Here is a 27,955-nt window from a genome sequence, read left to right on the forward strand (position 1 = left end):
GCAAAAAACTTCTGCATACAGTCCTGGATGGAGTATGCTGAGCCTTGTAGTTCTGCAGCTGCTGTCTGCTCTTCTCCATACAGACAGACAGCAGCTGCAGAACTACAAGGCTCAGCATACTCCATCCAGGACTGTATGCAGAAGTTTTTTGCCCCCTGAAAAAATTATGTGGCTTCGCCATATTTTTGTATGCTAGCCAGGTACAGCAGGCAGGTACGGCTGCCCCCAACCCCCAGTTGCCTATTTGTACCCGGCTGGGAACCAAAAATAAAGGGAAGCCCTTTTTTTATTATTTCATGAATTTCATGAAATAATTAGAAAACAAATGACGTAGGCTTTGCCCCATTTTTGTGTCCAGCCAGGTACAACTAGGCAGCTGGGATTGGAATCCGCACCACCGGTTGGCCTGAGCTTTCTGGGCCCCACTGCTGCGAATTGCAGTCTGCAGCCACCTCAGAAAATGGCATTTTCATAGAAGCGCCATCTTCTGGCGCTGTATCCAACTCTTCCAGCACCTGCCTGCTATACCTGGCTAGCATACAAAAATATGGCGAAGCTCACGTCCTTTTTTTGTAGCTTTTTGGCAAAAAAAAAAAAAAATGCTTCCCTGGATTTTCCATTGCCAGTGAAGGTAACACCAAGCAGTGGGGGTTAGCAGCCAGTAGCTGCTTGGATTACCCTTAGCTAGCAATACAAAAAATGCAGTGGGAGCTAACATATATTTTTTTTAATTATTTATTTAAATAACTAAAAATAAAATGGGCTTCCCTGTATTTTGATTGCTGGACATCACAGTGCTGTAAAAATAAATCTTTAAAAAAATGACATAGCGCTCCGCGGTATTTTTGATTCTCAGCGCAGATAAAGCAGACAGCTATGGGTTGCCACCCCCATCTGCCTGCCGTTACCTTGGTTGGCAATCAAAATACAGGGAAGCCCATTAATTTTTTCTATTTAAAAAATAGTTAAAAAAAAAAATTACGTTGGGTCCCCCCATTTTTGATAGCCAGCTAGGGTAAAGCAGACGGCTGTAGCCTGAAAACCACAGCTGGCAGCTTTACCGTGGTTGGGGATCCAATGTGGAGGTCCCCTCAGGCTCTTTTTTATAATTATTTTATAAATATTAATAATTACACAATAAAAGTAGGGGACCCCCCAAATTGGATCACCAGCCAAGGTAAAGCGGACAGCTGTGGTCTGGTATTCTCAGGGTGGGAAGGTCCATAGTTATTGGGCCTTCACAGCCTAAAAATAGCAGGCCGCAGGCACCCCAGACGTGGCGCATCCACTAGATGCGCCAATCCTGGCGCTTCACCCCAGCTCATCCCGTGCCCTGGTGCAGTGGCAAACGGGGTAATAAATCGGGTTGATACTAGCTGTAAAGTCACCTGAGATCAAGCCCAGCAGTTTGTGATGTCATGGCGTCTATTAGATACCCAACATCATAAACTGTCAGTACTAACAAAAACAAAAAATCGACAAAAGAAATTTATTTGAAAAAACAGTCCCCAAAACATTTCCTCTTTCACCAATTTATTGTAAGAAAAAAAATAAAGGGGTCCCACGACGACTCTGGACCGTCTAGAATATGGGGGGGAGACACTCAGGGAACGTATCCCCCATTTTCTAGGAGTGCGGACCCTTCATGTGAGGAGTGTGGGTGCAATGAATCTGCACTCACTCTCCCCGGGTCCACAGCAGCAGAGTCCATGTCGTAATGGTTGCTACCAAAGCTGCAATGCCCTGCTCATGAGGTAAGGGCATGCCTAATCAGGAGAACTACTGTAGAGGAAGCTCTGCTCACTGGTATATAGGTGCTCAGAGGTAATAATAGATAAAATTAGTGAGTAACCTCGGCACTCTATATCTCCCAGACTAAGTCAGTAAGTCACAACGGATAGTAATGCAAAATCACTCTATATTGGTCCGTATTAAGAAATTTTTTTTTTCATAAGCATATATGTTTTTGTCCAAAACAAGTTACAAATGACGTTTCGGCCTGAGCCTTCGTCAGATTGGACTTATCTGCATGTAATCATGAAAAATGACAATAATCAGTATTACATAAGAGTGAGAGAACAATAACATAAACTCGAACAATGTAGAGGTACAATTGGGATGCAGCAAAAAAATTGCAACACAGCAAGAAATGAAACACATGATACAAATGTCATAATACAGTACAAGGACAATATAGTAATGACAAATATGGGGTCAGAGTAGGCTTAGACAGCTCTGGTACGAAAGAGATGTCAATCATAAAGTAACATGTGCAGTAGGTGTAGAGCTACACTATGCATGGCAGAGCTAATGGGTAGACCGACCATAGAAAAAGTAGAGAAAAAGTGGAGAAAAAGTGGAGAATAAGTGGAACATAAGAGGAGAAAAAGTGGAGAAAAAGTGGAGAAAAAAGTGGAGAAAAAGTGGAGAAAAAGTGGAGAAAAAGTGGAGAAAAAGTGGAGAAAAAGTGGAGATTAAGAGAAGAAAAAGTGGAGAAAAAAGTGGAGAAAAAGTGGAGAAAAAGTGGAGCATAAGTGGAGAAAAAGTGGAGAAAAAGTGGAGAAAAAGTGGAGCATAAGAGGAGAAAAAGTGGAGAAAAAAGTGGAGAAAAAGTGGAGAAAAAGTGGAGCATAAGAGGAGAAAAAGTGGAGAAAAAGTGGAGAAAAAGTGGAGCATAAGAGGAGAAAAAGTGGAGAAAAAGGTGGAGAAAACGTGGAGAAAAAGTGGAGAAAAAGTGGAGCATAAGAGGAGAAAAAGTGGAGATTAAGAGGAGAAAAAGTGGAGAAAAAGTGGAGAAAAAGTGGAGAAAAAGTGGAGAAAAAGTGGAGCATAAGAGGAGAAAAAGTGGAGAAAAAAGTAAAGAAAAAGTGGAGAAAAAGTGGAGAAAAAGTGGAGATTAAGAGGAGAAAAAGTGGAGCATAAGAGGAGAAAAAGTGGAGAAAAAAGTGGAGAAAAAGTGGAGAAAGTGGAGAAAAAAATGGAGAAAAAGTGGAGAAAAAGTGGAGAAAAAGTGGAGAATAAGAGGAGAAAAAGTGGAGAAAAAGTGGAGAAAAAGTGGAGAATAAGAGGAGAAAAAGTGGAGAAAAAGTGGAGAAAAAGTGGAGATTAAGAGGAGAAAAAGTGGAGAAAAAGTGGAGCATAAGAGGAGAAAAAGTGGAGAAAAAAGTGGAGAAAAAGTGGAGAAAAAGTGGAGAAAAAGTGGAGAAAAAGTGGAGAAAAAGTGGAGCATAAGAGGAGAAAAAGTGGAGAAAAAAGTGGAGAAAACGTGGAGAAAAAGTGGAGAAAAAGTGGAGAAAAAGTGGAGCATAAGAGGAGAAAAAGTGGAGATTAAGAGGAGAAAAAGTGGAGAAAAAGTGGAGAAAAAGTGGAGAAAAAGTGGAGCATAAAAGGAGAAAAAGTGGAGAAAAAAGTGGAGAAAAAGTGGAGAAAAAGTGGAGAAAAAGTGGAGATTAAGAGGAGAAAAAGTGGAGCATAAGAGGAGAAAAAGTGGAGAAAAAAGTGGAGAAAAAGTGGAGAAAGTGGAGAAAAAAATGGAGAAAAAGTGGAGAAAAAGTGGAGAAAAAGTGGAGAATAAGAGGAGAAAAAGTGGAGAAAAAGTGGAGAAAAAGTGGAGAATAAGAGGAGAAAAAGTGGAGAATAAGTGGAGAAAAAAATGGAGAAAAAGTGGAGAAAAAGTGGAGAAAAAGTGGAGCATAAGAGGAGAAAAAGTGGAGAAAAAGTGGAGAAAAAGTGGAGAAAAAGTGGAGCATAAGAGGAGAAAAAGTGGAGAAAAAAGTGGAGAAAAAGTGGAGAAAAAGTGGAGCATAAGAGGAGAAAAAGTGGAGAAAAAAGTGGAGAAAACGTGGAGAAAAAGTGGAGAAAAAGTGGAGAAAAAGTGGAGCATAAGAGGAGAAAAAGTGGAGATTAAGAGGAGAAAAAGTGGAGAAAAAGTGGAAAAAAAGTGGAGAAAAAGTGGAGAAAACGTGGAGAAAAAGTGGAGAAAAAGTGGAGAAAAAGTGGAGCATAAGAGGAGAAAAAGTGGAGCATAAGAGGAGAAAAAGTGGAGAAAAAAGTGGAGAAAACGTGGAGAAAACGTGGAGAAAAAGTGGAGAAAAAGTGGAGATAAAGTGGAGAAAAAGTGGAGCATAAGAGGAGAAAAAGTGGAGAAAAAAGTGGAGAAAACGTGGAGAAAAAGTGGAGAAAAAGTGGAGAAAAAGTGGAGCATAAGAGGAGAAAAAGTGGAGATTAAGAGGAGAAAAAGTGGAGAAAAAGTGGAGAAAAAGTGGAGCATAAAAGGAGAAAAAGTGGAGAAAAAAGTGGAGAAAAAGTGGAGAAAAAGTGGAGAAAAAGTGGAGATTAAGAGGAGAAAAAGTGGAGCATAAGAGGAAAAAAAGTGGAGAAAAAGTGGAGAAAGTGGAGAAAAAAATGGAGAAAAAGTGGAGAAAAAGTGGAGAAAAAGTGGAGAATAAGAGGAGAAAAAGTGGAGAAAAAGTGGAGAAAAAGTGGAGAATAAGAGGAGAAAAAGTGGAGAAAAAGTGGAGCATAAGAGGAGAAAAAGTGGAGAAAAAAGTGGAGAAAAAGTGGAGCATAAGAGGAGAAAAAGTGGAGAAAAAAGTGGAGAAAACGTGGAGAAAAAGTGGAGAAAAAGTGGAGAAAAAGTGGAGAAAAAGTGGAGATTAAGAGGAGAAAAAGTGGAGAAAAAAGTGGAGAAAAAGTGGAGAAAGTGGAGAAAAAAATGGAGAAAAAGTGGAGAAAAAGTGGAGAAAAAGTGGAGAATAAGAGGAGAAAAAGTGGAGAAAAAGTGGAGAAAAAGTGGAGAATAAGAGGAGAAAAAGTGGAGAATAAGTGGAGAAAAAAATGGAGAAAAAGTGGAGAAAAAGTGGAGAGAAAGTGGAGAAAAAAATGGAGAAAAAGTGGAACACCCTTTGGTACCTTTCATGTGGCACTAAGGGGTGCTTAGCTTTGTATTTAGCCAAAAAAATGAAAAAAAAATGACATAGGGTTCCCCCTAGTTTTGTAGCCAGCTAGGGTAAAGCAGACGGCTGCAGCCTGCAGACCACAGCTGGCAACCTCACCTTGGCTGGTAATCCAAAACTGAGGGCACCCCACGCTGTTATTTTAAATTAAATAAATAATTAAAAAAAAAACCACGTAGGGGTCCCCCAAAATTGGATCACCAGCCAAGGTAAAGCAGACAGCTGGGGCCTGATATTCTCAGACTAGGGAGGTCCATGGTTATTGGAATCTCCCCAGCCTAAAAATAGCAGGCCGCAGCCGCCCCAGAAGTGGCGCATCCATTAGATGCGCCAATCCTGGTGCTTCGCCCCAGCTCATCCCGCGCCCAGGTGCGGTGGCAAACGGGGTAATATTTGGGGTTAATACCAGATGTGTAATGTCACCTGGCATCAAGCCCTGGGGTTGGTGAGGTCAGGCGTCTATCAGATACCCGACATCACCAACCCAGTCAGTAATAAAAAAAAAATAGACGACAAACACATTTTTATTTGAAAAAACACTCCCCAAAACATTCCCTCTTTAACCTATTTATTAGATTGAAAAACAAATCCAGGTCTGGTGTAATCCAAGGGGTTGCCATTACGATCCACACTGTCCCAGTCAATGAAGAGCAGGATGTTCCCCATTGGCTGGGAGAGCAGTGCAGTGACCTGAGCTAACATCAATGGGTCAGCCCAGGTCACTGCAGGGGGGTGACAAGTGCTGCTGTCAGCGAGGTACATTACCTGCGCTGATCTCCAGCACACTGACAGCCCCTGTCACTGAGGTCAATGACCGGCGCCTTCACAGCAAGTATCGCGAGAGGTCCGTGACGTCACCGCCAGTGTCAGTCTCGGGTCGGAAGCGATAGGTGATGTGACAAGCGGCGGCCATGGAGGACAGTGACAGCGCTGAGGTCGGGATGGCGGGACTTCATCACCGCAGGTAAGCCGAGCGAGCGAGCGGGCGGGCGGGCGGGGAGAGGGGAGGGGAGGGGAGGGGGGGGGGGTGGATGTGTGTGTGTGTGTGTGTGTTTGTGTATGTATGTGTACATGCCGCGGGCAGGAGGGGGTGGAGCGAGCTGAGCGGGAAAGTGTGGGCTTCCTGCACGTAACTAAGATAAACATCGGGTTACTAACCAAAGCGCTTTGCTTGGATACCCGATGTTTATCTTGGTTACCAGCTTGTGGCAGGCTGCCAGCGATGGCTCCTGCACACTGTAGCTGTAAAAAGCCCTGCTTTTTGCTGCTAGAACCGTTCTCGAACATATCTAGAACTATCGAGCTTTTAGCAAAAAGCTCGAGTTCTAGTTCGATCTCGAACAGCCCAAAAATCACTCGAGCCTAGAACTGGAGAACCACGAACCACGAACCGCGCTCAACTCTATTTATGAAGTTAATTAAAATGGATCTTTTTTACAAACATTTGGTACTGACTCAAACTTCTCTGTGTTCTAAAGCATCAAAACAGTTTAGCCTTTTCAGTAGTGTATATTGCCGCTCCCAGGTAGAGGAGTCCAGCCCACCTACATGATACTGCTATTAAGGGCGCTTTACACGCTGCGACATCGCTAGCGATAGCTAGCGATGTCGTGCACGATAGCACCCGCCCACGTCCTGTTTCTGGTAATAGTTATACCTGGCTCACTGTGTGAACAGTAGGTGATCAGAGAAAAAATGCATACAATAAGTGAGAGAAACTCTGGCACACTGAATGAAAAAATAAGAGAATAGAGATTGTTTTGATGCTTCAAATGTATATTTATTTGTGCAAGGATCAAACTTTTTTCAAAAATTTCATCCAACGTTTCGACCGCGTGTTTTACGGTCTTTATCAAGGATGGAATTTATCTAAGATAAAAAAAATCACATGATCAACATATATTTTGTACAATAACATAAAAATGATCTTACAAAGCAAAAAACGTGCATAACTGATCATATAAGTCATATTGTCACCGAGACTTTTTTCCAAAAAATATACATTCCTGAAATATATGACAGCATGATAAGCGTCTGGGTACAATCAAATAGCCTAAATAGCGCCCTCACCTTATTTCACCCTGCACGACCAATGATATTATGAAAAGGAGCGACGTGACAACGATCAACGATTTTTGTCATTTTTGTGATCGTTGTTCGTCGCTCCTTTTAGTCACACACAACGATATCGCTAACAGCGCGGGATGTGCATCACGAACACCGTGACCCCGACGATATATCGTTACTAGTGATGAGCGAGTACTAAAAAGCTCGGGTGCTCGAAGCTCGGGCCGAGCCTCCCAAGATACTCGTGTACTCGGCCCGAGCAACGAGCCCAATGTTATCCTATGGGAGACCCGAGTATTTTTGTGAAATGACCCCCCGGCAGCATGGACAAACCCTAAAAATGTCACAAAAGTCTCAGAAGAGTGCTCAAATGACATGGCAACAGCATGGGGAAGACCCCTTGAAGCATTTATCACTGATAAGTCACAGCTGTGAACAATTTTGTCCGCGTTTTACGCCATTTTTACGGACTCACCAGAAAACCTTCCAAAATGACCCCAAAATGATTTTTCATGGCGGAAATGTTAAGGGCACATACCCAATAGTGAGATAGAGCTGGTGTATGTTACTTTTTGAGATTAATACATGAAAGATTTTACGTGAAAACATTGTGTGGCACTCCGATGTCCCTGAGAAGAGACGTACATGAAGGCCTCTTGAGTCTAATGTGCCTATTTTGAGGAAGTGAGTCTTTGTAGTATTTTCCTTTGCCAGGGCAGTCCAAAATTGTGAGGTTCACCAATGCTCCTGCATACAGACGTGCATGAGGGCCTGTAAACCTGAAGTGCCCATTGTAAGGAAGTGGGTCTATTTTAGTATAGCCCTTTGCCAGGGCAGCCAAAAATTGGGAGGCTCCACATTGTCCCTGGATAGAGACGTGCATGATGGCCTGTAAACCTGAAGTGCCCATTGTAAGGAAGTGGGTCTATTTCAGTATAGCCCTTTGCCAGGGCAGCCAAAAATTGGGAGGCTCCACATTGTCCCTGGATAGAGACGTGCATGATGGCCTGTAAACCTGAAGTGCCCATTGTAAGGAAGTGGGTCTATTTCAGTATAGCCCTTTGCCAGGGCAGCCAAAAATTGGGAGGCTCCACATTGTCCCTGGATAGAGACGTGCATGATGGCCTGTAAACCTGAAGTGCCCATTGTAAGGAAGTGGGTCTATTTCAGTATAGCCCTTTGCCAGGGCAGCCAAAAATTGGGAGGCTCCACATTGTCCCTGGATAGAGACGTGCATGATGGCCTGTAAACCTGAAGTGCCCATTGTAAGGAAGTGGGTCTATTTCAGTATAGCCCTTTGCCAGGGCAGCCAAAAATTGGGAGGCTCCACATTGTCCCTGGATAGAGACGTGCATGATGGCCTGTAAACCTGAAGTGCCCATTGTAAGGAAGTGGGTCTATTTCAGTATAGCCCTTTGCCAGGGCAGCCAAAAATTGGGAGGCTCCACATTGTCCCTGGATAGAGACGTGCATGATGGCCTGTAAACCTGAAGTGCCCATTGTAAGGAAGTGGGTCTATTTCAGTATAGCCCTTTGCCAGGGCAGCCAAAAATTGGGAGGCTCCACGTTGTCCCTGGGTAGAGACGTGCATGAGGGCCTCAAAACATTAAGTGTCCATTTTAAGGAAGTGGGTGTATTATAGTATAGCCCTTAGGCAGGGCAGCCAAAAATTGGGAGGCTCCACGTTGTCCCTGGGTAGAGACGTGCATGAGGGCCTCAAAACATTAAGTGTCCATTTTAAGGAAGTGGGTGTATTATAGTATAGCCCTTAGGCAGGGCAGCCAAAAATTGGGAGGCTCCACGTTGTCCCTGGGTAGAGACGTGCATGAGGGCCTCAAAACATTAAGTGTCCATTTTAAGGAAGTGGGTGTATTATAGTATAGCCCTTAGGCAGGGCAGCCAAAAATTGGGAGGCTCCACGTTGTCCCTGGGTAGAGACGTGCATGAGGGCCTCAAAACATTGTTCCCATTGCAAAGGAGCGGGTCTCCTGTTGTTGTAATGTCCATTCTGCAAAGAATGGGCGAAAAAATTTACCACTGGGGGTATACCTGAAACAAAGGCCTAAGTATTGCAATTTGTAACGGTCATCATCATGGTGGCGCATGAGGAGAAGGAGGAGCAGTCCAGCGATTATCCAAAGTCCAGAAGTGTGTACCCATGGGTGAGTGGAGGTACATGGCAAACTTTAAATTCCGCTCTCATTTGCTGGTGGTGTGGTGAAGTCTGGCCCAATCCAACCCTTGTTCATCTTGATCAGAGTCAGCCTGTCAGCATTTTCAGTTGACAGGCGGGTGCGTTTATCTGTAATGATTCCACCTGCGGCACTAAAAACACGCTCTGACAAAACGCTAGCAGCAGGGCAGGCCAGGACTTCCAAGGCGTAGAGAGCCAATTCATGCCACGTGTCCAGCTTGGATACCCAATAATTGTAAGGCACAGAGGAATGTCGGAGTACAGTTGTTTGATCTGCAAGGTACTCCTTCAGCATCTGGGCAAACTTAGGATTTCTTGTGGCACTACCCCGCACCTCAGGGGCTGTGGTACGTGAGGGGCTGAGAAAACTGTCCCACATCTTAAAGACTGTTCCCCTACCTCTGGCGGATTGGACTTGTGCCTCTCTCGGCTGTACGCCTCGGTTGTCCACTGATTCCTGACCTATGCCGCTAGCGTTTTGTGAGGGGAATGCTTTGCCTACTTCCGTGACTATGGCCTTCCGGAACTGCTGCATTTTGGTTGACCTCTCCTCCACGGGAATAAGAGACAAAAAGTTCTCCTTGTAGCGTGGGTCTAACAGTGTTACCAACCAGTAATGATTGTCGGCCAAGATGTTCTTAACGCGAGGGTCACGAGACAGGCAGCTTACCATAAAGTCAGCCATGTGCGCCAGACTCTTAACAGCCAGGACTTCAGTAGCCTGACCAACAAGATGACTGAACATGCTGTCCTCCTCCTCCTCCTCCTCCTCCTCCTCATCTACCCTGTCCTCTGGCCAGCCACGCTGAACCGAGGATATGACTGGTGTGCATGTCATATCCTCAATTTGGCCGGAGAGTTGCTCCATGTCTTCATCCTCCTCCTCGTCATAGTCCTCCACTGCACGTTGTGATGAGACGAGGCTGGGCTGTGTGTTATCACCCACACCCACTACTGTTTCTTGCTGCAACTCATCGCGCTCTGCCTGCAATGCATCATGTTTGTTTTTCAGCAGAGACCGTTTTAGAAGGCAGAGTAGCGGTATGGTGACGCTAATAATGGCGTCATCGCCACTCACCATCTTGGTGGAGTCCTCAAAGTTTTGGAGGATGGTACATAGGTCTGACATCCATCTCCACTCCTCAGGTGTTATGTGTGGAGTTTGACCCATTTCCCGACGGCTTAGGTGATGCAGGTACTCAACAACTGCCCTCTTCTGCTCACATATCCTGACCAACATGTGGAGAGTTGAATTCCAACGCGTGGGGACATCACACACCAGTCTGTGAGCCGGAAGATGCAAACGGCGCTGAAAGCCGGCAAGGCCGGCTGAAGCAGTAGGTGACTTTCGAAAATGTGCAGAGAGGCGGCGAACTTTTACCAGCAGATCAGACAGCTCTGGGTATGACTTTATAAACCGCTGAACCACGAGGTTGAGCACATGGGCCACGCATGGAACATGTGTCAGCTGGCCTCGCCTCAAAGCCGCCACCAGGTTCCGGCCATTGTCACACACGACCTTTCCTGGCTTTAGGTTCAGAGGTGTGAGCCAGTGATCTGCCTGCTGTTTCAGAGCTGTCCACAGCTCTTCTGCATTGTGGGGTTTGTCACCTATGCAGATTAGCTTCAGCACAGCCTGTTGCCGCTTCGCCGAGGCAGTGCTGCAGTGCTTCCAGCTTGTGACTGGTGTGGAGGGCACAGTGGATGAGGATGCGCAGGAGGAGGAGGAGGCTGAAGAGCATGACATTCCTGAGCTGTAGAGTGTGGGTGAAACACTGACTGAGGTAGGGCCTGCAAACCTTGGTGTGGGAAGGACGTGTTCCGTCCCTCGCTCAGACTGGGTCCCAGCTTCCACAATATTAACCCAGTGTGCCGTCAACGAGATGTAGCGGCCTTGCCCACAAGCACTTGTCCACGTGTCTGTGGTTAGGTGGACCTTGGGTGAAACAGCGTTGTTCAGGGCACGTGTGATGTTTTGTGACACGTGGTTATGCAACGCGGGGACGGCACACCGGGAGAAATAGTGGCGGCTGGGGACCGAGTAACGTGGGACAGCTTCCGCCATCAGGTCACGGAATGCTTCTGTCTCCACCAGCCTGAAAGGCAACATTTCCAGCGCAAGCAGTCGCGAAATGTTAGCATTTAGAACTGTGGCATGTGGGGTGTTGGCAGTGTATTTGCGCCTGCGTTCAAAGGTTTGCTGAATGGATAACTGAATGCTGCGCTGGGACAAGGACGTGCTTGATGATGGTGTTCTTTCTGCGTAGGCAACTGCAGGTGCAGGAGTGGAGGAGGCTTGTTTGCAGGCAGCATGGACAGAGGATTGGCTCGCATGCACAACCAGCGAAGACGTAGCAGTGACATCAGCAAGCACTGCTCCTCGACTCTGTTGTACTTCCCACAAAGTCGGGTGCTTGGCTGACATGTGCCTGATCATGCTGGTGGTGGTCAGGCTGCTAGTTTTGGTACCCCTGCTGATGCTGGCACGGCAGGTGTTGCAAATGGCCTTTTTTGAATCATCTGGATCCAACTTAAAAAACTGCCAGACTCGGGAAGACCTAACATTTGTACAGGCACCTTGTGTCGTCGTGTTGTTCCGGGGAACGGTTGCCTGACTTCTGCCTGGGGCCACCACCCTGCTTCTTACTGCCTGTTGTGATGCTACGCCTCCCTCCCCCTGTGCACTGCTGTCCTCGCTCTGCATATCCTCCTGCCAGGTTGGGTCAGTTACTGGATCATCCACCACGTCGTCTTCCTCTTCCGCACCCTGCTCCTCCTCCTGACTTCCTGACAATTGTGTCTCATCATCGTCCACCACTTGTTGAGACACGTTGCCAACTTCGTGAGAACGTGGCTGCTCAAATATTTGGCCATCTGTACAGACGATCTCCTCATGACCCACTTCAATATGAGCTGGCGAGAGGCCAGAATGTGTGAATGGAAACGTGAACAGCTCTTCCGAGTGTCCAAGTGTGGGATCATTAATGTCCGAGGAGGACGTGTACTCAGCCTGGTGGTAGGAAGGAGGATCAGGTTCAGAAATGTGCGGTGCAGTATCACGGCTACTGACACTTGACCGTGTGGAAGACAGAGTGTTTGTGGTGGTGCCAATCTGACTGGAAGCATTATCTGCTATCCAACTAACAACCTGTTGACACTGGTCTTGGTTCAAGAGCGGTGTACTGCTGCGGTCCCCAAGAATTTGGGACAGGACGTGCGAGCGACTAGATGTGGCCCTTTGTTGTGGCGAAATTAGAGCTTGCCCACGACCTCGGCCTCTGCCTGCACCACCATCACGTCCACTTCCTTGTTCCTTGCCAATGCCCTTGCGCATTTTGCAATGCTGTGCACTGCTGACGTGTATATTCACTACTTGTGCGTTATATCAAAGTGTGTGGAAATTGCACACAAGTGCACCTGTACGCTGCCACCAACAGGCACACACGTGCGGTTTTAAAAACCAAGCACGGACGCAATAATAACCTAACAGGTTTTTTTGGGGAGCGACAATTACAGACAAGTCAGACACTACCTGGACTGTTTTACACTGTGTACACCAGCCCCAGATATGATGAAGGCTGGTATACGGTCACCACTACCCTGCCTGCCTGCTTGCCTGTATACTGGTACAATAGTCCTGACAAGGACTCTTTTGGTCACTAGCCTGTATTCAGACCTGGCTATACCCTGCCTGTATATAGCAACAATAGTCCTGAGAAGGACTCTGCTACTGTACTCCGACCTGGCTATACCCTGCCTGCCTGTATACAACTAGAATAGTCCTGAGAAGGACTTTTGGTCACACTGTTTGCAGCCCTGCAACTGAAAAAGCTATAAAGGGCCGCAAAGCTTTCCCTGAATCAGCGACACTCTCCCTACACTGACTGTCTGAATAGCTGTGAGCAGAGCACAAGCGCGCCGGCCGATATAAAGGCTCGGTCACGCTGTGCAGGCCGGCCAATCACTGCAATTCCACAACTAACAGGGCTGTGGCATTGCAGTGGTCTGCCAGCCAATCCCTGCATGAGGGCTGGCTCTCAAAAGAGCGCCAACATGCAGAAATGAAGACCACGAGTACAGCACGAGTATCACGAGATTACTCGGTCCCCGCCGAGCAGCCCGAGTACAGCGATACTCGTGCGAGTACCGAGTAGTGACAAGCATGCTCGCTCATCACTAATCGTTACCGATATCGTTGTGTGTAAAGTACCCTTTAGACAGGGGCTCAGATTGCCAGAGCAGGATTGCTAATATAAAGAGTGTATCTGTCAAAAAGGCTAAGCATTACCCACATAAGAAGGGAGGTTATCAGCCACACAAGAGACATTTTTAAAGCTGATGTTTAAGTGTACAAAGGATTGCTAAGCTAAGACTAATGCCTGTGTATGAGGGACTGTGACATGGAAACTGAAAACAAAGACCCACAAGAGTGTGTAACGTTCCCAAATAACCTCTGCATGACATACCTGTGAGAAGTGAATGAGATAAGTGAAGTAAGTCACATGTAGACTGCTACAGAAGGAAATAGGTACAGCTAAAGAGATTGCCAGCAGACCCTTGTAATTGTCAACAAATTGTCACAAGTGTAAATCTACCATTGTGAATATCAACTGTGCGTCTTTTGTACAATTGTAGAAACCATCAAGCGTGTGGCCCCTTGTACAGCTGAGTACCCTTTTAGCTTCAAGAGGTTTGAACCATCATCCATGTCCACTCTACCAACGATGCCAGGACATTTTATAGGGGCAAATCATCTTCTATAACCTGCTTCTATAGGATGCTTCAGTTTTAGATGCATTGGAGCAATATTGAATCATAGAAAATAGTGGACATAGCCTTTCATTATGTAAAGTATTTAGTTATGCTGCATTTACAGGAACATATTTTGATAATTAAAGCAAATGATTCATCTGTATTTATTTTACATATATGTTCACAGATCGGAACAATACGGAATAAGAAGACAACTTTTAGATTACAGTGCCTACAAGTAGTATTCAACCCCCTGCAGATTTAGCAGGTTTACACATTCGGAATTAACTTGGCATTGTGACATTTGGACTGTAGATCAGCCTGGAAGTGTGAAATGCACTGCAGCAAAAAAGAATGTTATTTCTTTTTTTAATTTTTTTTATAAATTGTGAAGTGTTTATTCAGAGGGTCATTTATTATTCAACCCCTCAAACCACAAGAATTCTGTTTGGTTCCCCTAAAGTATTAAGAAGTATTTCAGGCACAAAGAACAATGAGCTTCACATGTTTGGATTAATTATCTCTTTTTCCAGCCTTTTCTGACTAATTAAGACCCTCCCCAAACTTGTGAACAGCACTCATACTTGGTCAACATGGGAAAGACAAAGGAGCATTCCAAGGCCATCAGAGACAAGATCGTGGAGGGTCACAAGGCTGGCAAGGGGTACAAAACCCTTTCCAAGGAGTTGGGCCTACCTGTCTCCACTGTTGGGAGCATCATCCGGAAGTGGAAGGCTTATGGAACTACTGTTAGCCTTCCACGGCCTGGACAGCCTTTGAAAGTTTCCACCCGTGCCGAGGCCAGGCTTGTCTGAAGAGTCAAGGCTAACCCAAGGACAAAAAGGAAGGAGCTCCAGGAAGATCTCATGGCAGTGGAGACATTGGTTTCAGTCAATACCATAAGTAACGTACTCCATCGCAATGGTCTCTGTTCCAGACGAGCCCGTAAGGTACCTTTACTTTAAAAGCGTCATGTCAAGGCTCGTCTACAGTTTGCTCATGATCACTTGGAGGACTCTGAGACAGACTGGTTCAAGGTTCTCTGGTCTGATGAGACCAAGATCGAGATCTTTGGTGCCAACCACACACGTGACGTTTGGAGACTGTATGGCACTGCATACGACCCCAAGAATACCATCCCTACAGTCAAGCATTGTGGTGGCAGCATCATGCTGTGGGGCTGTTACTCAGCCAAGGGGCCTGGCCATCTGGTCCGCATCCATGGGAAGATGGATAGCACGGCCTACCTGGAGATTTTGGCCAAGAACCTCCGCTCCTCCATCAAGGATCTTAAGATGGGTCGTCATTTTATCTTCCAACAAGACAATGACCCAAAGCACACAGCCAAGAGAACCAAGGCCTGGTTCAAGAAGGAAAAAATCAAGGTGTTGCAGTGGCCTAGTCAGTCTCCTGACCTTAACCCAATTGAAAACTTGTGGAAGGAGCTCAAGATTAAAGTCCACATGAGACACCCAAAGAACCTAGATAACTTGGAGAAGATCTGCATGGAGGAGTGGGCCAAGATAACTCCAGAGACCTGTGCCGGCCTGATCAGGTCTTATAAAAGACGATTATTAGCTGTAATTGCAAACAAGGGTTATTCCACAAAATATTAAACCTAGGGGTTGAATAATAATTGACCCACACTTTTATGTTGAAAATTTATTAAAATTTAACTGAGCAACATAACTTGTTGGTTTGTAAGATTTATGCATCTGTTAATAAATCCTGCTCTTGTTTGACGTTTGCAGGCTCTAACTTATTTGCATCTTATCAAACCTGCTAAATCTGCAGGGGGTTGAATACTACTTGTAGGCACTGTATGTGGATGAAAATAAAAAGATTTTATCCCTATTTTTCCATTCCATTTGTAAATATTAAAGTAAAGCATAAAAGTATCTTACCAAAACTTAATATAGCCAAACAAAGTAGCTGAAGGTATGACCATTTTCCTGCAATGTTACTTCCAACAGCTTGAAAAGGGATAGTATCCTGTTTAAAAAAAAGGCACATTCTTAATAATTATGGTAGTGTACACTTGAGTACATTTTTTGCAGTACTAAATTGACAGTGTTAGAGGAAAACATATAGAGTTGTAATGTAGCACTTTTTGCACAGATATTATGTAACCAGTCTGCTGCATTGTTAGGCATCAATAAAAGTACAACAACGACATGCTATGGTAAGCATCCAGGGCACATACAGGCACAGACAAGATTATGTACCTAGGAAAATTGCGGTGGCATAATATTTAATTCTATGTAATACAAAAGTGCAATGACATGGGGAAATAGCTGCTCTAGGATACGCAATAATGGAGAAACACCTTAACTGAAAAAAGATCAATAAAGCTATGGGAGAATGTATAAGCAATAAGGTTACATACATGGTAGAGCTGGAGGGCAATTTTAGGCTTCCATAAGCAACAAGAAACAATTAGCATCCGACGATGATGTGATGAAGTCAGGCCCAAAATGGCAATGTGCCAAACTGGTCAGATTACCAGTGGGCTGCAGCACTAAACTATAAAGTGAGACACAAGCCCTGTTAGTGGTTGCAAGCACTGTTTTGAGGCAGTCTTTTAAGTATTCTAAATATTGGAACTGTGTGCACATACATACACTCACAATACAGCTATGGTGCACACAGGGCTATTACTGTCTAACATTGTCCAGTAACAACGTCAGTGGGCGGAGTTCACGCTCTGCACGCCTGTCCCCAGTAGGCAAATGTAATCTTCTTCTCTATGCTCAGCGCTTCCAGTGCTAAACCTGCTGAAGCCCTATATATACTGTATAGTAATCACAATATATCCTACTTAATGTATATAAATCAGTCTAAAGGGTGCTATACACGCTGCGACATCGCTAACGATATATCGTCGGGGTCACAGTGTTTGTGACGCACATCCGGCGTCGTTAGCGACATCGCAGCATGTGACACCAAGGAGCGACGATCAACGATCGCAAAAATGTAAAAAATCGTTGACCGTTGACACGTCGCTCCTTTTCATAATATCGTTGGTGGTGCATGACGCTGGTTGTTCGTCGTTCCTGCAGCATCACACATCGCTGTGTGTGACACCCAGGAACGACGAACATCTCCTTACCTGCATCCACCGGCAATGAGGAAGGAAGGAGGTGGGCGGGATATTCTGCCTGCTCATCTCCGTCCCTCCGCTTCTATTGGACAGCTGCTGTGTGACGTCGCTGTTGTCTCCATCTTGAATAATGACAGGAAATCTGTACTCACAGTTGCTATGATGTTCTGTACAGTCCCAGTCTCACACACAAGCTCTGAGGATTTGCAGGTGTCACATGAAGGTTCTGTGCCCAGCTGCCACCATGTTCTGTTTGCTGTGTCTCTCAGTAATCACACTCAGTGAAGATCTTCAGGCTCTTTATTAGGTGGTGTTGCCAGCCATTACATCTCCCTCTGCTGCCTCCACTCTGTCTGCAGTACCAGCGAGTTCCCACTTGCTTGTGGTGAACACATACAAGTAGTGAGACCCCTAGAGGCCCCTAGAGGCCATACAGCATATACATATTGCTACAGCTGTGACACCTTACGAACCACCCCCTTAGAAAGGAGGCGGTTCTCCGGCCACAGCGACGTCGCAGGGAACGTAAGTCCGTGTGATGGGTGTAAGCAATGTTGTGCGCCACGGGCAGCGATTTGCCCGTGACGCACAACCGACGGGGGTGGATACGCTCGCTAGTGATATCGATAGCGATACCGCGGCGTGTAAAGTGCCCTTTAGATTCTCCTATATAACGTATATACAGAAGGTGCAGTGTCTCCTATATTGTGAATATAAATCAGTCGCAGTGTCTCCTATATAATGTTTGCAACAATGTAGAGGTCCAGCACTAATCGCTTGCCCACTAGCTCCCCTTGGCAAAAAATGTTACTGATAGTAAAAAAACTATAGGCAGTGTACTGCACAGAGTAAAAACTCATAACAATGTAAAAATACAAAGAATTGAAGCACCAGCACTCACTATTTGAGTCTATGATTCTTTATTTTAAATCTGTAAGATCACCAAAATGTGTAGTGCAAGGAAGGGGGAGCAGGAAATGTCTAGACGATGGCTATTTCATGTGTTAAGCCGCGCTTCAACAGGACCCATTGAAGTGTAGCTTGACACGTGCGAAATGGCTGTCATCAAGAACGTTCCCCGCTCCCTCTTCTCTGCACTCTGCAATATGGTGATCTTATGGATTTAAAATAAAGAATAGTGGACACAAATGGTGAGTGCTGGTGCTTCAATTCTTTTTCTATTTTTCCTATATAATGTTTATAGCATTCTAGCAGTCACAGTGTTTCCTATGTAATGTATATACAGCAGTCACTGTCTCCTATAGGATGTATAAACATCAGTTCCAATGTTTTCAATGTAATATACACTGACAAGAAAAAGTTAAACAATGTTTTAAACTTTTGACTTTCAGTCTCCATTTCTCACCATCCACTATACCTTTGAGCGTGAGACTACATTCCTTTTATAGACAATCATTTTGGCTATTTCATATATATTTGACTTGCAACTATTTAGCATATTATTAGTTATACATATTCTGGTCATGTCACTGCATTGTTACTGTTTTGCTCCTGGTGTTTGAAAAATTGTTTTCTTTCTGTATACTATAAACTGCAACCTGTTCTCATTATCCTTACTAGCTCTCAATGTGTTATTAGGTTTACTCCTAAGTGAAAGATCACTGGTTTGAATTGAGGAGAAGCCATGAGGAAGATTTCCTAAGAAAAAAGAAAAACATTATCCAGCTCATCGATAGCAGTGTCTTGGCCAAGACCATTGCGAAACTGCATCATGTGACTGCCAGGACAGATGGAAGAATAAGAAATGAAGCCAGTACATCCATTCAAAAGTCAAGACGTTGTGAGGCAGTGACAGGGGTAATATTTGAAGACCTCTATGTGTCCCTCAGAATGTGTCTGGAAACCCTCTGAGTTTGCTATAGCTATTACGGGGAGTATAGCACAAAGGGTAACAGGGAGACAGATCCTTCCTCTCAGTCCAGGTTTTGTAGCAATCCTCATGTCCATGATTTTAGTTTAAATGTTGCAGAGCACATCAGGGTGTGTCTCAGTTGAGAGCCAGGCTTGATGAAGCTACCACATGCTGTGTGACCTGAGCTGGCTCTGTGTGGAGTGAACACAGGCCAAAAGTGTGAGCCTAGGAGAACCTTAACAAGACCCCTGCGGTTAACGGGGTCCTAAGGTAACAAGACTTTTTATACCAAGGATTTGTCTATGTGCAGCGGCTGTGATCCAGAAGAGACTTTGATTGTGGGAAATTGGATCTATTTATGCTGCAACAATAAATAGACTGTTGGTGTGAACATGCTGCTGCCTCACGTTTTTGCCCAAGCAACGCCGCTACCTCACAACGTGTACATTTAGGCAAAGATGGCTTGTATGCTTCAGATAAGTGAGATCACAGACATCCATCCAAGCACCATGCAACGCACGTTACACAAGTCTGGAATAATGGTGTAGAAGCCTCAACTGCAATATTATCATGAGAAGCATTGGCTTGAGTTTGCAAAAAATATGAAAAGTGGACAATAGATTGGAAATAGGTAATTCGGTACGGTGAGAAGAAAGTCAATAAGCTAGGCTGTGATGGATACAAATGGGTCTGGAAGAAACAAGAGAAAAAGGAGCTAGCGGATCGAGAAATTGAATGCATGATTATATGGGGGTGTTTCACAGCCAAAGGCATTGGATGCTTGACCAGGATTGATGGTGGTCTGAATGCTGAGCAATATGTGAGTGTACTACAAAGATTAATTACTTCATACAATTGAATACTATGGGTATGAAAAGCATGACTTAGGGGTACTTTGCACACTACGACATCGCAAGCTTGCGATGCCGAGCGCGATAGTATCCGCCCCCGTCGCAACAGCGATATCTTGTGATTGCTGCCGTAGCAAACATTATCGCTACGGCAGCTTCACATGCACTCACCTGCCCTGCGACGTCGCTCTGACTGGTGACTCGCCTCCTTCCTAAGGGGGCGGGTCATGCGGCCTCACAGTGACGTCACACGGCAGGTGGCCAATAGAAGTGGAGGGGCGGAGATGAGTGGGACGTAAATATCCCGCCCACCTCCGTCCTTCCGCATAGCCGGCGTGAGCCGCGGTGACGCAGGTAAGCTGATGTTCCTCACTCCTGCGGCTTCTCACGCAGCGATGTGTGCTGCCGCAGGGGAACGAGGAACAACATCGTACCATCGCTGCCGCGCAATTTTGAAAATGTCGAACACTACACCGATGATACGATTACGACGCTTTTGCGCTCGTTAATCGTATCAAAATCGCTTTACACACTATACGATATCGACAGCGATGCCGGATGTGCGTCACTTTCGATTTGACCACACCAACATTGCAGCTGCGATATCGTAGTGTGCAAAGTACCCCTTAGTATTCCAGCAGGACAACAACCCAAAGCATAACTTGAGATTGGCGAATAAATATTTCAATGACAATGCAGTAAAGGTGCTAGATTTGCCCACACAGTCCCCATTCCTCAACCCAATCCAACAATTGTGGTAAGAATTTAAGAAAAAGCGGTATACATACTCAAGTGAGTTTGCACCGACATTGGGAATGTGTAGAAGAGACCTGTGGTCAGATTTTGAAGCAAAGAGAATTGCTTTAATCAGGTTGAGAGTTTGCCAAAAAAGATTCCGGCAGTGTTGAAAGCCAAAGGTGGATTTACAAAATACTAGTAAAATAATAAAAAAATAAACTTAGATTTTTAGGAACAAAACAGTAATAATGCAGTTACATGACAAGATTCTGCATAACTAATCATATGCTAAATAGTTTGATGTCAAATTTCTGTATGAGGTAGCCAAAATAATTGCCTATAAAATGAAGGTAGTTTCACACTGGAAGCTTGAGGGGGATGGTGAGATATGGAGTCTGAACATGGAGTAGAAACATTGTTACCCTTTTCTTGTCAGTGTATATGATGCAGTCACAGTTTCCTATATGATGTATATACATATTTCTCAGAACATCGTACAGTGGCATGTAAACGTTTGGGCACCCCTGGTCAAACTTACTGTTATTGTGAACAGTTAAGATGGGCAATGAGCCCCATAGGGGTGAATGAGCCCCATGACTATCGGGAGGCTATAGGGTAGGAAGGGGCTAATTTTGGAGGGAATAGGGCTGTGTAAGGGATTAGGGGATTGGTGGTTTGGTGAGCGGCGAGGATTGGGCCAGAGGTCATAAGGGGTGGGGAGAAAAGGGGGGGTTTATAAGGGGCAGTTAATTGCAGTACCTCCTCTTTTGCCGTGGTGCCATTCTTGTGTGGCCCGCCCACCCGCCCTTAATGTATAAAAAAAACAAAAAAAAAAAACAAGAAAAAAAAAAAATTAAAATTAAAAAAAAAAAAAAAAAAGAAAACATCAAATGGTTATATGGTGGTTCTTTGTTTGTCGCAGCAGGGGGATAGGTCCGTTCCTAGAGTCTGGGAGCACCGATAGTCGGTGGGGAGTATGAAGTCACTCAGGGGTAGTGGCTTCAGACAGGATTGGGAACTTGTGGGCGTAGGTCCTGCAGGTTCTGGGAAGGGGTATTTTAACGATGGAACGTTATTACCCCACACCTTGGGTTGGTTGGTCACGGCCGAGGTGGTCCTCTGGGCCAGTGGTATGTTACGGCCAGGGGATAAGGATGATTATTGGCTTCTTGGACGGACCTATCGGTTGTTTGTCAGTTGGGAGGGTATACATGTATCGGTTTATGTTAAAGAGGGTGGCATGTTGAGCCACAAGTTTTTGATACATGTATACTGTTTAAATAAAAGCTGTGGCCATTCGTCCATAAAAAGTTGTTATGTCTTTATTTCAAGTAGAGTGGTTAAGAGGTGTCTTGTACATTGGACACCCAATTATCCCTTTTAGATACGTCAAGCAAGTTGAAGATGAATTAATCTCTAAAAGACAGAAAGTTAAAGATAACACATTTCCTTTGTATTTTAGGAAAATAAATCTTAATATATAGTTTCATCTTTTACATTTTTAAATTAACAAACAAGGAAAATGGACTGATGCAAAAGTTTTGGCACCTGTACCTAGAAAAATCCTTTTTGGGAAGTTTCACAGCATGTTAACACTTTGTGTAGCCAACCAAGTGTCTTTCAATTCTAGTTTGGGGGATTTTCATCCATTCTTCCTTGGTAAAGTCTTTCAGTTCTGTGAGATTCCTGGGTCGTCTGGCATGCACTGCTCTTTTGAAGTTTAGCCACAAATTTTCAATGATGTTCAGATTACAAGACTGTGAGGACCACTGCAAAACCTTCAGCTTGCGCCTTTTTTTTATTGTGGATTTTGACGTGTGTTTAGGATTATTATCCATTTGTGGAAGTCATTCTTTTTTTAACTTCAGCTTTTTTACAGATGTTGTTATGTTTATATCATGAACTTGCTGAAATTTCATTGAATTCATTCTTCCCTTTACCAGTGAAATGTTCCCTGTGCCAATGGCTGCAACACTACCCCAAAGCATGATTGATCCACCCCCATGCTTGATGGTTGGTGAGATGTTCTTTTCCTGAAATTCTGTGCCCTTTTTTCTCCACACATAACTTTGACCATTCTGGCCAAGAAGTTCTATTAAATCATCAGATTTGTTTACATTTTCCTTTGCATACCCATGATGCTGAATTTTATGGTGAAGATGCAGGTGGAGTTTTCTACTGCTGACTCTTTCATATTTGTGCAGGTGTCTCAGACCAGTAGAACAATGTATCACAACTCCAAAGTCTGCTGAATCTTCCTGAATGTCTTTTGCAGTCAAGCGGGGGATTTGCCTCTCTAGAAATCCTACGAGCAGCTCTCACAGACATTTTCCTTGGTCTTCCAGACATTATCTTGACCTCCACTGTTTCAGTTAACTGTCATTTCTAAACTACATTTTGAACTAAGGAAAGAACAACTTGAAAAAGCTTTTCTATATTCTTATAGCCTTCTCCTGCCCTGTTGGCTTCCAGCATTTTCATTTTCAGAGTGCTAGGCAGGTTCTTAGAAGAATATATGGATGCTGTTTTTTGGCACAAGGTTAGAGGAGGCTGGGTTTTTATAAAACTATGTATTTTAACCACATTTTACTAGGCACTTGAGTTGGAAATAAAATATTTTTAGAGAAGTGACAAAACTTCCTTGAATTATTCCGGCCACATTGGGAGAGCGCTAGATCCGGGAACCTGCATCTTTTACTAGTGCCTTGTTTGCAGAGCTTCAATAGATCAAATTCCTGCAGCTACTGGAGGAGCAGCACCCCCTGACTATCATTGGCTTCCATCTATATTCTGTAACACTGTATAAAGTGGGGAGCTGTGTATATTATTGATTGTATTGGAATAGATTGTATAGCTGTATAAACTCTTCTCATCCAGTATACTGTACATGAAGTAATTATCAGTATCTGCTCTTATTATGTATATCAATATACTATATATATATATATATATATATATATATATATATATATATATATATACACAGTATATATGGTATATTATATATACAGTATATATATATATATATATATATATATATATATAATAAATATTCTAAATATGCACACTACACAGTTCCAATTCTTCTGTCCTGTATACATGGTGTAATTATTCTGTATATATACACTGCGCAGTACCACTTCTCCTGTCCTGTATGCTGGGTGTAAGCCTCAGTATCTGTATTATTCTGTATATATACACTGCGCAGTACCACTTCTCCTGTCCTCATTCTAAGTAACTATATTATTCTTTATAATGTGTATATACTCTGCACTGCACCACTTCTCCCGTCCTGTATACTAGGTGTAATCCTCAGTCAGTACCTGTATTATTTTTTATATATACACTAAATAGTACCACTTATCCTGTCCTAATTCTAAGTAACTATATTACTCTGTATATATACACTGCATAGTACCACTTCCCCTGTCTTGTATACTGGGTGTAATTTTAATTATCTATATTATTTTGTATATATACACTGCACAGTACCCCTTCTCTTGTTCTGCACACTGACTGTAATCCTCAGTACCTGTATAATTCTGTATATATACACTGCACAATACCACTTCTTCTGTTCTTTTACTGGGTGTAATCCACAGTATCTGTATTATTCTGTATATATATATATATATATATATATATATATATATATATATATATATGAGAAAAAATTCCAGCCGCACACTGAAAAAACAAAATAAATTCTACCTTATAACATAAATGGAGGTATTTAGAATATTATAATGGCCTTTGCAATACCAGCCCAGCGCCCCTTCACGGCAACCTCCTTTGCTGGGTCCTACACTACACTGCATCTTCTCTGGGTTTTAAAAACCTACAAGATCAGCTGGTAAACAAAAAGGAGGCTAATGAAGCAGCCAGGAGCTGGGGTGCAAATCCAGCAAACAGAGCACCACTCCCTGCTAGGCCTCTGCCCCACTCACGTGAAAATCACGCATGTGCCGAGAGACACGTATTTCCCCTGCGTGTTGCGTGCAGGTAAGTACGTGTCTCTGGTACGTGCGGGACACGTGTGTTCTACGTGTGCTATCCGCGATAGCACACATAGAACCGGTAATTTACATACTCACCTGGTCCTTCCTGCTGTCCGCGCTGCTGTCCGTGGTGCTGATCCTCGGTCTCCAGCCCTCCTGTCTCCCCGCTGCTGCTGCCAGGCAGTGAAGTAAATATTCTATGAGATTAATGAGCGGCGGTCGGCAGCAAGAGGCAGCAGCGGCAGAGACAGGAGGGCAGGAGAAGGTGAGGAAATGTTTGTTTTTTTTTCTCTCTGACACGTGTGTTTTCTCCGGCGCGTGTCACACGGGACTGCATCCACACTACACCCGTGTGGTACGGGTGCGGACCAAGTGACACCCGTGCTGCGGGAGAAAACACTGACATGTCAGCGCTTTGAAAAACGCACACACGTACAAACGTACACGGACACACGTTCCGTGTGGTTTTACATGTGTGTGCCTGCTACAATAGGGTAGCATTGCTGAACGTGTCTCCGTGCCAACAGTACGTGTAAAAACTGACAAACATGTGCCAGCGGCACGGATGTGTGTCGCATGCCTTCTATGCATTATACAACAGAAAAAAAACAGAATGAAACAGGGGTTCCCTTGCTGGTTTCCCACGCTGGTACTAAGCAGACTTCAAACCATACTGGCAGCACCTTTACAATGTGAACAGGTGCGTATCTGGATGGTGTATAAATATATATACAGTACAGACCAAAAGTTTGGACACACCTTCTCATTCTAAGAGTTTTCTTTAGTTTCAAGACTCTAAAAATTGTAGATTCACATTGAAGGCATCAAAACTATGAATTAAAACATGTGAAATTAAATACTTAAAAAAGTGTGAAACAACTGAAAATATGTCTTATATTCTATGTTCTTCAAAGTAGCCACCTTTTGCTTTGATTACTGCTTTGCACACTCTTGGCATTCTCTTGATGAGCTTCAAGAGGTAGTCACCGGAAATGGTCTTCCAACAATCTTGAAGGAGTTCCCAGAGATGCTTAGCACTTGTTGGCCCTTTTGCCTTCACTCTGCGGTCCAGCTCACTCCAAACCATCTCGATTGGGTTCAGGTCTGGTGACTGTGGAGACCAGGTCATCTGGAGTAGCACACCATCACTCTCATTCTTAGTCAAATAGCCCTTACATAGCCTGGAGGTGTGTTTGGGGTCATTGTCCTGTGCAAAAATAAATGATGGTCCAACTAAACGCAAACCGGATGGAATAGCACGCCGCTGAAAGATGCTGTGGTAGCCATGCTGGTTCAGTATGCCTTCAATTTTGAATAAATCCCCAACAGTGTCACCAGCAAATCACCCCCACACCATCACACCTCCTCCTCCCTGCTTCACGGTGGGAACCAGGCATGTAGAGTCTATCCGTTCACCTTTTCTGCGTCGCACAAAGACACAGTGGTTGGATCCAGGGACCTCAAATTTGGACTCATCAGACCAAAGCACAGATTTCCACTGGTCTAATGTCCATTCCTTGTGTTTTTTAGCCCAAACAAGTCTCTTCTGCTTGTTGCCTGTGTCGCGGGTGGAGGGGTGGGAACGCCACTCGCCTGGAATCGCTGGTGCTCGGGTCCAGTGCTTCTGCTCCTCGGTGGCTCGAGCCCGGGGCCAGACCCAGGGCTTGAGCAGCACCTCTTCGCCCACGAGTGAAAAGGGGAGGTTTTTGGTGGATATTTGGGATGTTGGTCGTGACGCCACCCACGGGTTGTGGTGATGGTGGGCACCACCGCTGCTGGTGATGGGGGATCCTGGGAGCTATGGCGAAGAGCAGCTAAGGTGTTGACCCCTCCGTGGGCAGGGGCTGTTGGTCCCGGGGCCTGGTTGGGGAGGTAGGGAGGAGGTATAGGTGCAGGTGCAGGTGCCGAGGCAGGGAGGCAGCATGGGCGCGGGTGCAACGTTGCGGTGCAGCGCGGTGAGGTGCCGGATGGCACTGTTGTACTCACTCAGACACAGAAGGACAGATTCTCTGGTAAACCAAACAGCTGGATGGACGGGGCCTACAGCCGGCTGCGGTGTTCTCACTCTCCCCGGACGGGTTGATGGTGGCTGTCGTTTCCCTGCACTTGTGTAAGTGTATTTGACTCCTATGGCTTCCCACGGGTAGTCCGCTCCCCGGCGTGTACCTGTCGGGTGAGCCTGTTTGCTCACAGGCGCTGGCCCTTGGATCTCTGGCCCTTGGCGGTGGCACTTATCCGGATGGGTTGGGCTGTTGCCTTATGATGGGACTTAGGTGGGAATGAACCCCTGAGGTCCAGACCGCAATCAGATAATTTGACCTTTATGGCGGCTCCTAGCCTGGTCGGGGTCTGAGTACCCTGCCTTGGTGCTTGGCTTCAATCTGCTCCCTGGTTCGGTACCGGCGGGCCACCGCCTGACCCCGGTCCTACAGTTTCGCTGGCCTCCATCAACTCCTGCAGACGGCCACCACCGTCTGCCGACCTTGCTGAACGTGCCTGGGCTCCAACCCAGACACCAACAGTTCTCACTCCTCTCACTTTCACTGTCAACCACAATCTCTACTGTCTTTTCCCGGCTCCAGCCCTGTGAACTCCTCGGTGGGTGGGGGTCAACTGCCTGGCTCAGCCCCACCTGGTGTGGACATCAGGCCTGGAGGGTGGCAACAAGGGTTTGATTGACTGGTGTCCCCTACCCAGGGGAGGGGGTGTGTGTGATGTTAGTGTACTGTGACCCCTGGGGGTCCAGGGCATCACACCTGTCTTTAGCAGTGGTTTCCTAGCAGCTATTTTATCATGAAGGCCTGCTGCACAAAGTCTCCTCTTAACAGTTGTTCTAGAGATGTGTCTGCTGCTAGATCTCTGTGTGGCATTGACCTGGTCTCTAATCTGAGCGGCTATTAACCTGCAATTTCTGAGGCTGGCGACTCAGATAAACTTATCATCCACGGCAGAGGTGGCTCTTGGTCTTCCTTTCCTGGGGCGGTCCTCTTGTGAGACAGTTTATTTGTAGTGCCTGATGGTTTTTGGCACTGCACTTGGGGGAACTTTCAAAGTTTTGCCTATTTTTCAGACTGACTGACCTTCATTTCTTAAAGTAATGATGGCCACTCGTTTTTCTTTACTCAGCTGCTTTTTTCTTGCCATAATACAAATTCTAACAGTCTATTCAGTAGGACTATCAGCTGTGTATCCACCAGGCTTCTGTACAACACAACTGATGGCCCCAACCCCATTTATAAGGCAAGAAATCACACTTATTAAACTTGACAGGGGACACCTGTGAAGTGAAAACCATTTCCGGTGACTACCTATCAAAGCTCATCCAGAGAATGACAAGAGTGTGCAAAACAATAATCAAAGGAAAAGGTGGCTATTTTGAAGAACCTAGAATATAAGCCATTTTTTCAGTTGTTTCACACTTGTTTGT

The 27,955-nt window shown here is 45.0% G+C and overlaps 1 protein-coding gene across 4 annotated transcripts in view; it reads right to left on the bottom strand.

Annotated features, from left to right (window-relative positions):
- LOC142249959 (P-selectin-like) overlaps positions 1-27,955 on the bottom strand; it is a 1,135,883-nt gene that overhangs the window by 878,392 nt on the left and 229,536 nt on the right. For all 4 annotated transcript variants that reach the window (XM_075321989.1, XM_075321986.1, XM_075321988.1 and 1 more), the window contains exon 2: positions 15,873-15,960. In XM_075321989.1, the coding sequence (XP_075178104.1) occupies positions 15,873-15,960 (88 nt within the window). The remainder of the gene's footprint in view (positions 1-15,872; positions 15,961-27,955) is intronic.

The sequence above is a fragment of the Anomaloglossus baeobatrachus genome, chromosome 8, assembly GCF_048569485.1.
Source record: "Anomaloglossus baeobatrachus isolate aAnoBae1 chromosome 8, aAnoBae1.hap1, whole genome shotgun sequence".
Taxonomy (NCBI): domain Eukaryota; kingdom Metazoa; phylum Chordata; class Amphibia; order Anura; family Aromobatidae; genus Anomaloglossus; species Anomaloglossus baeobatrachus.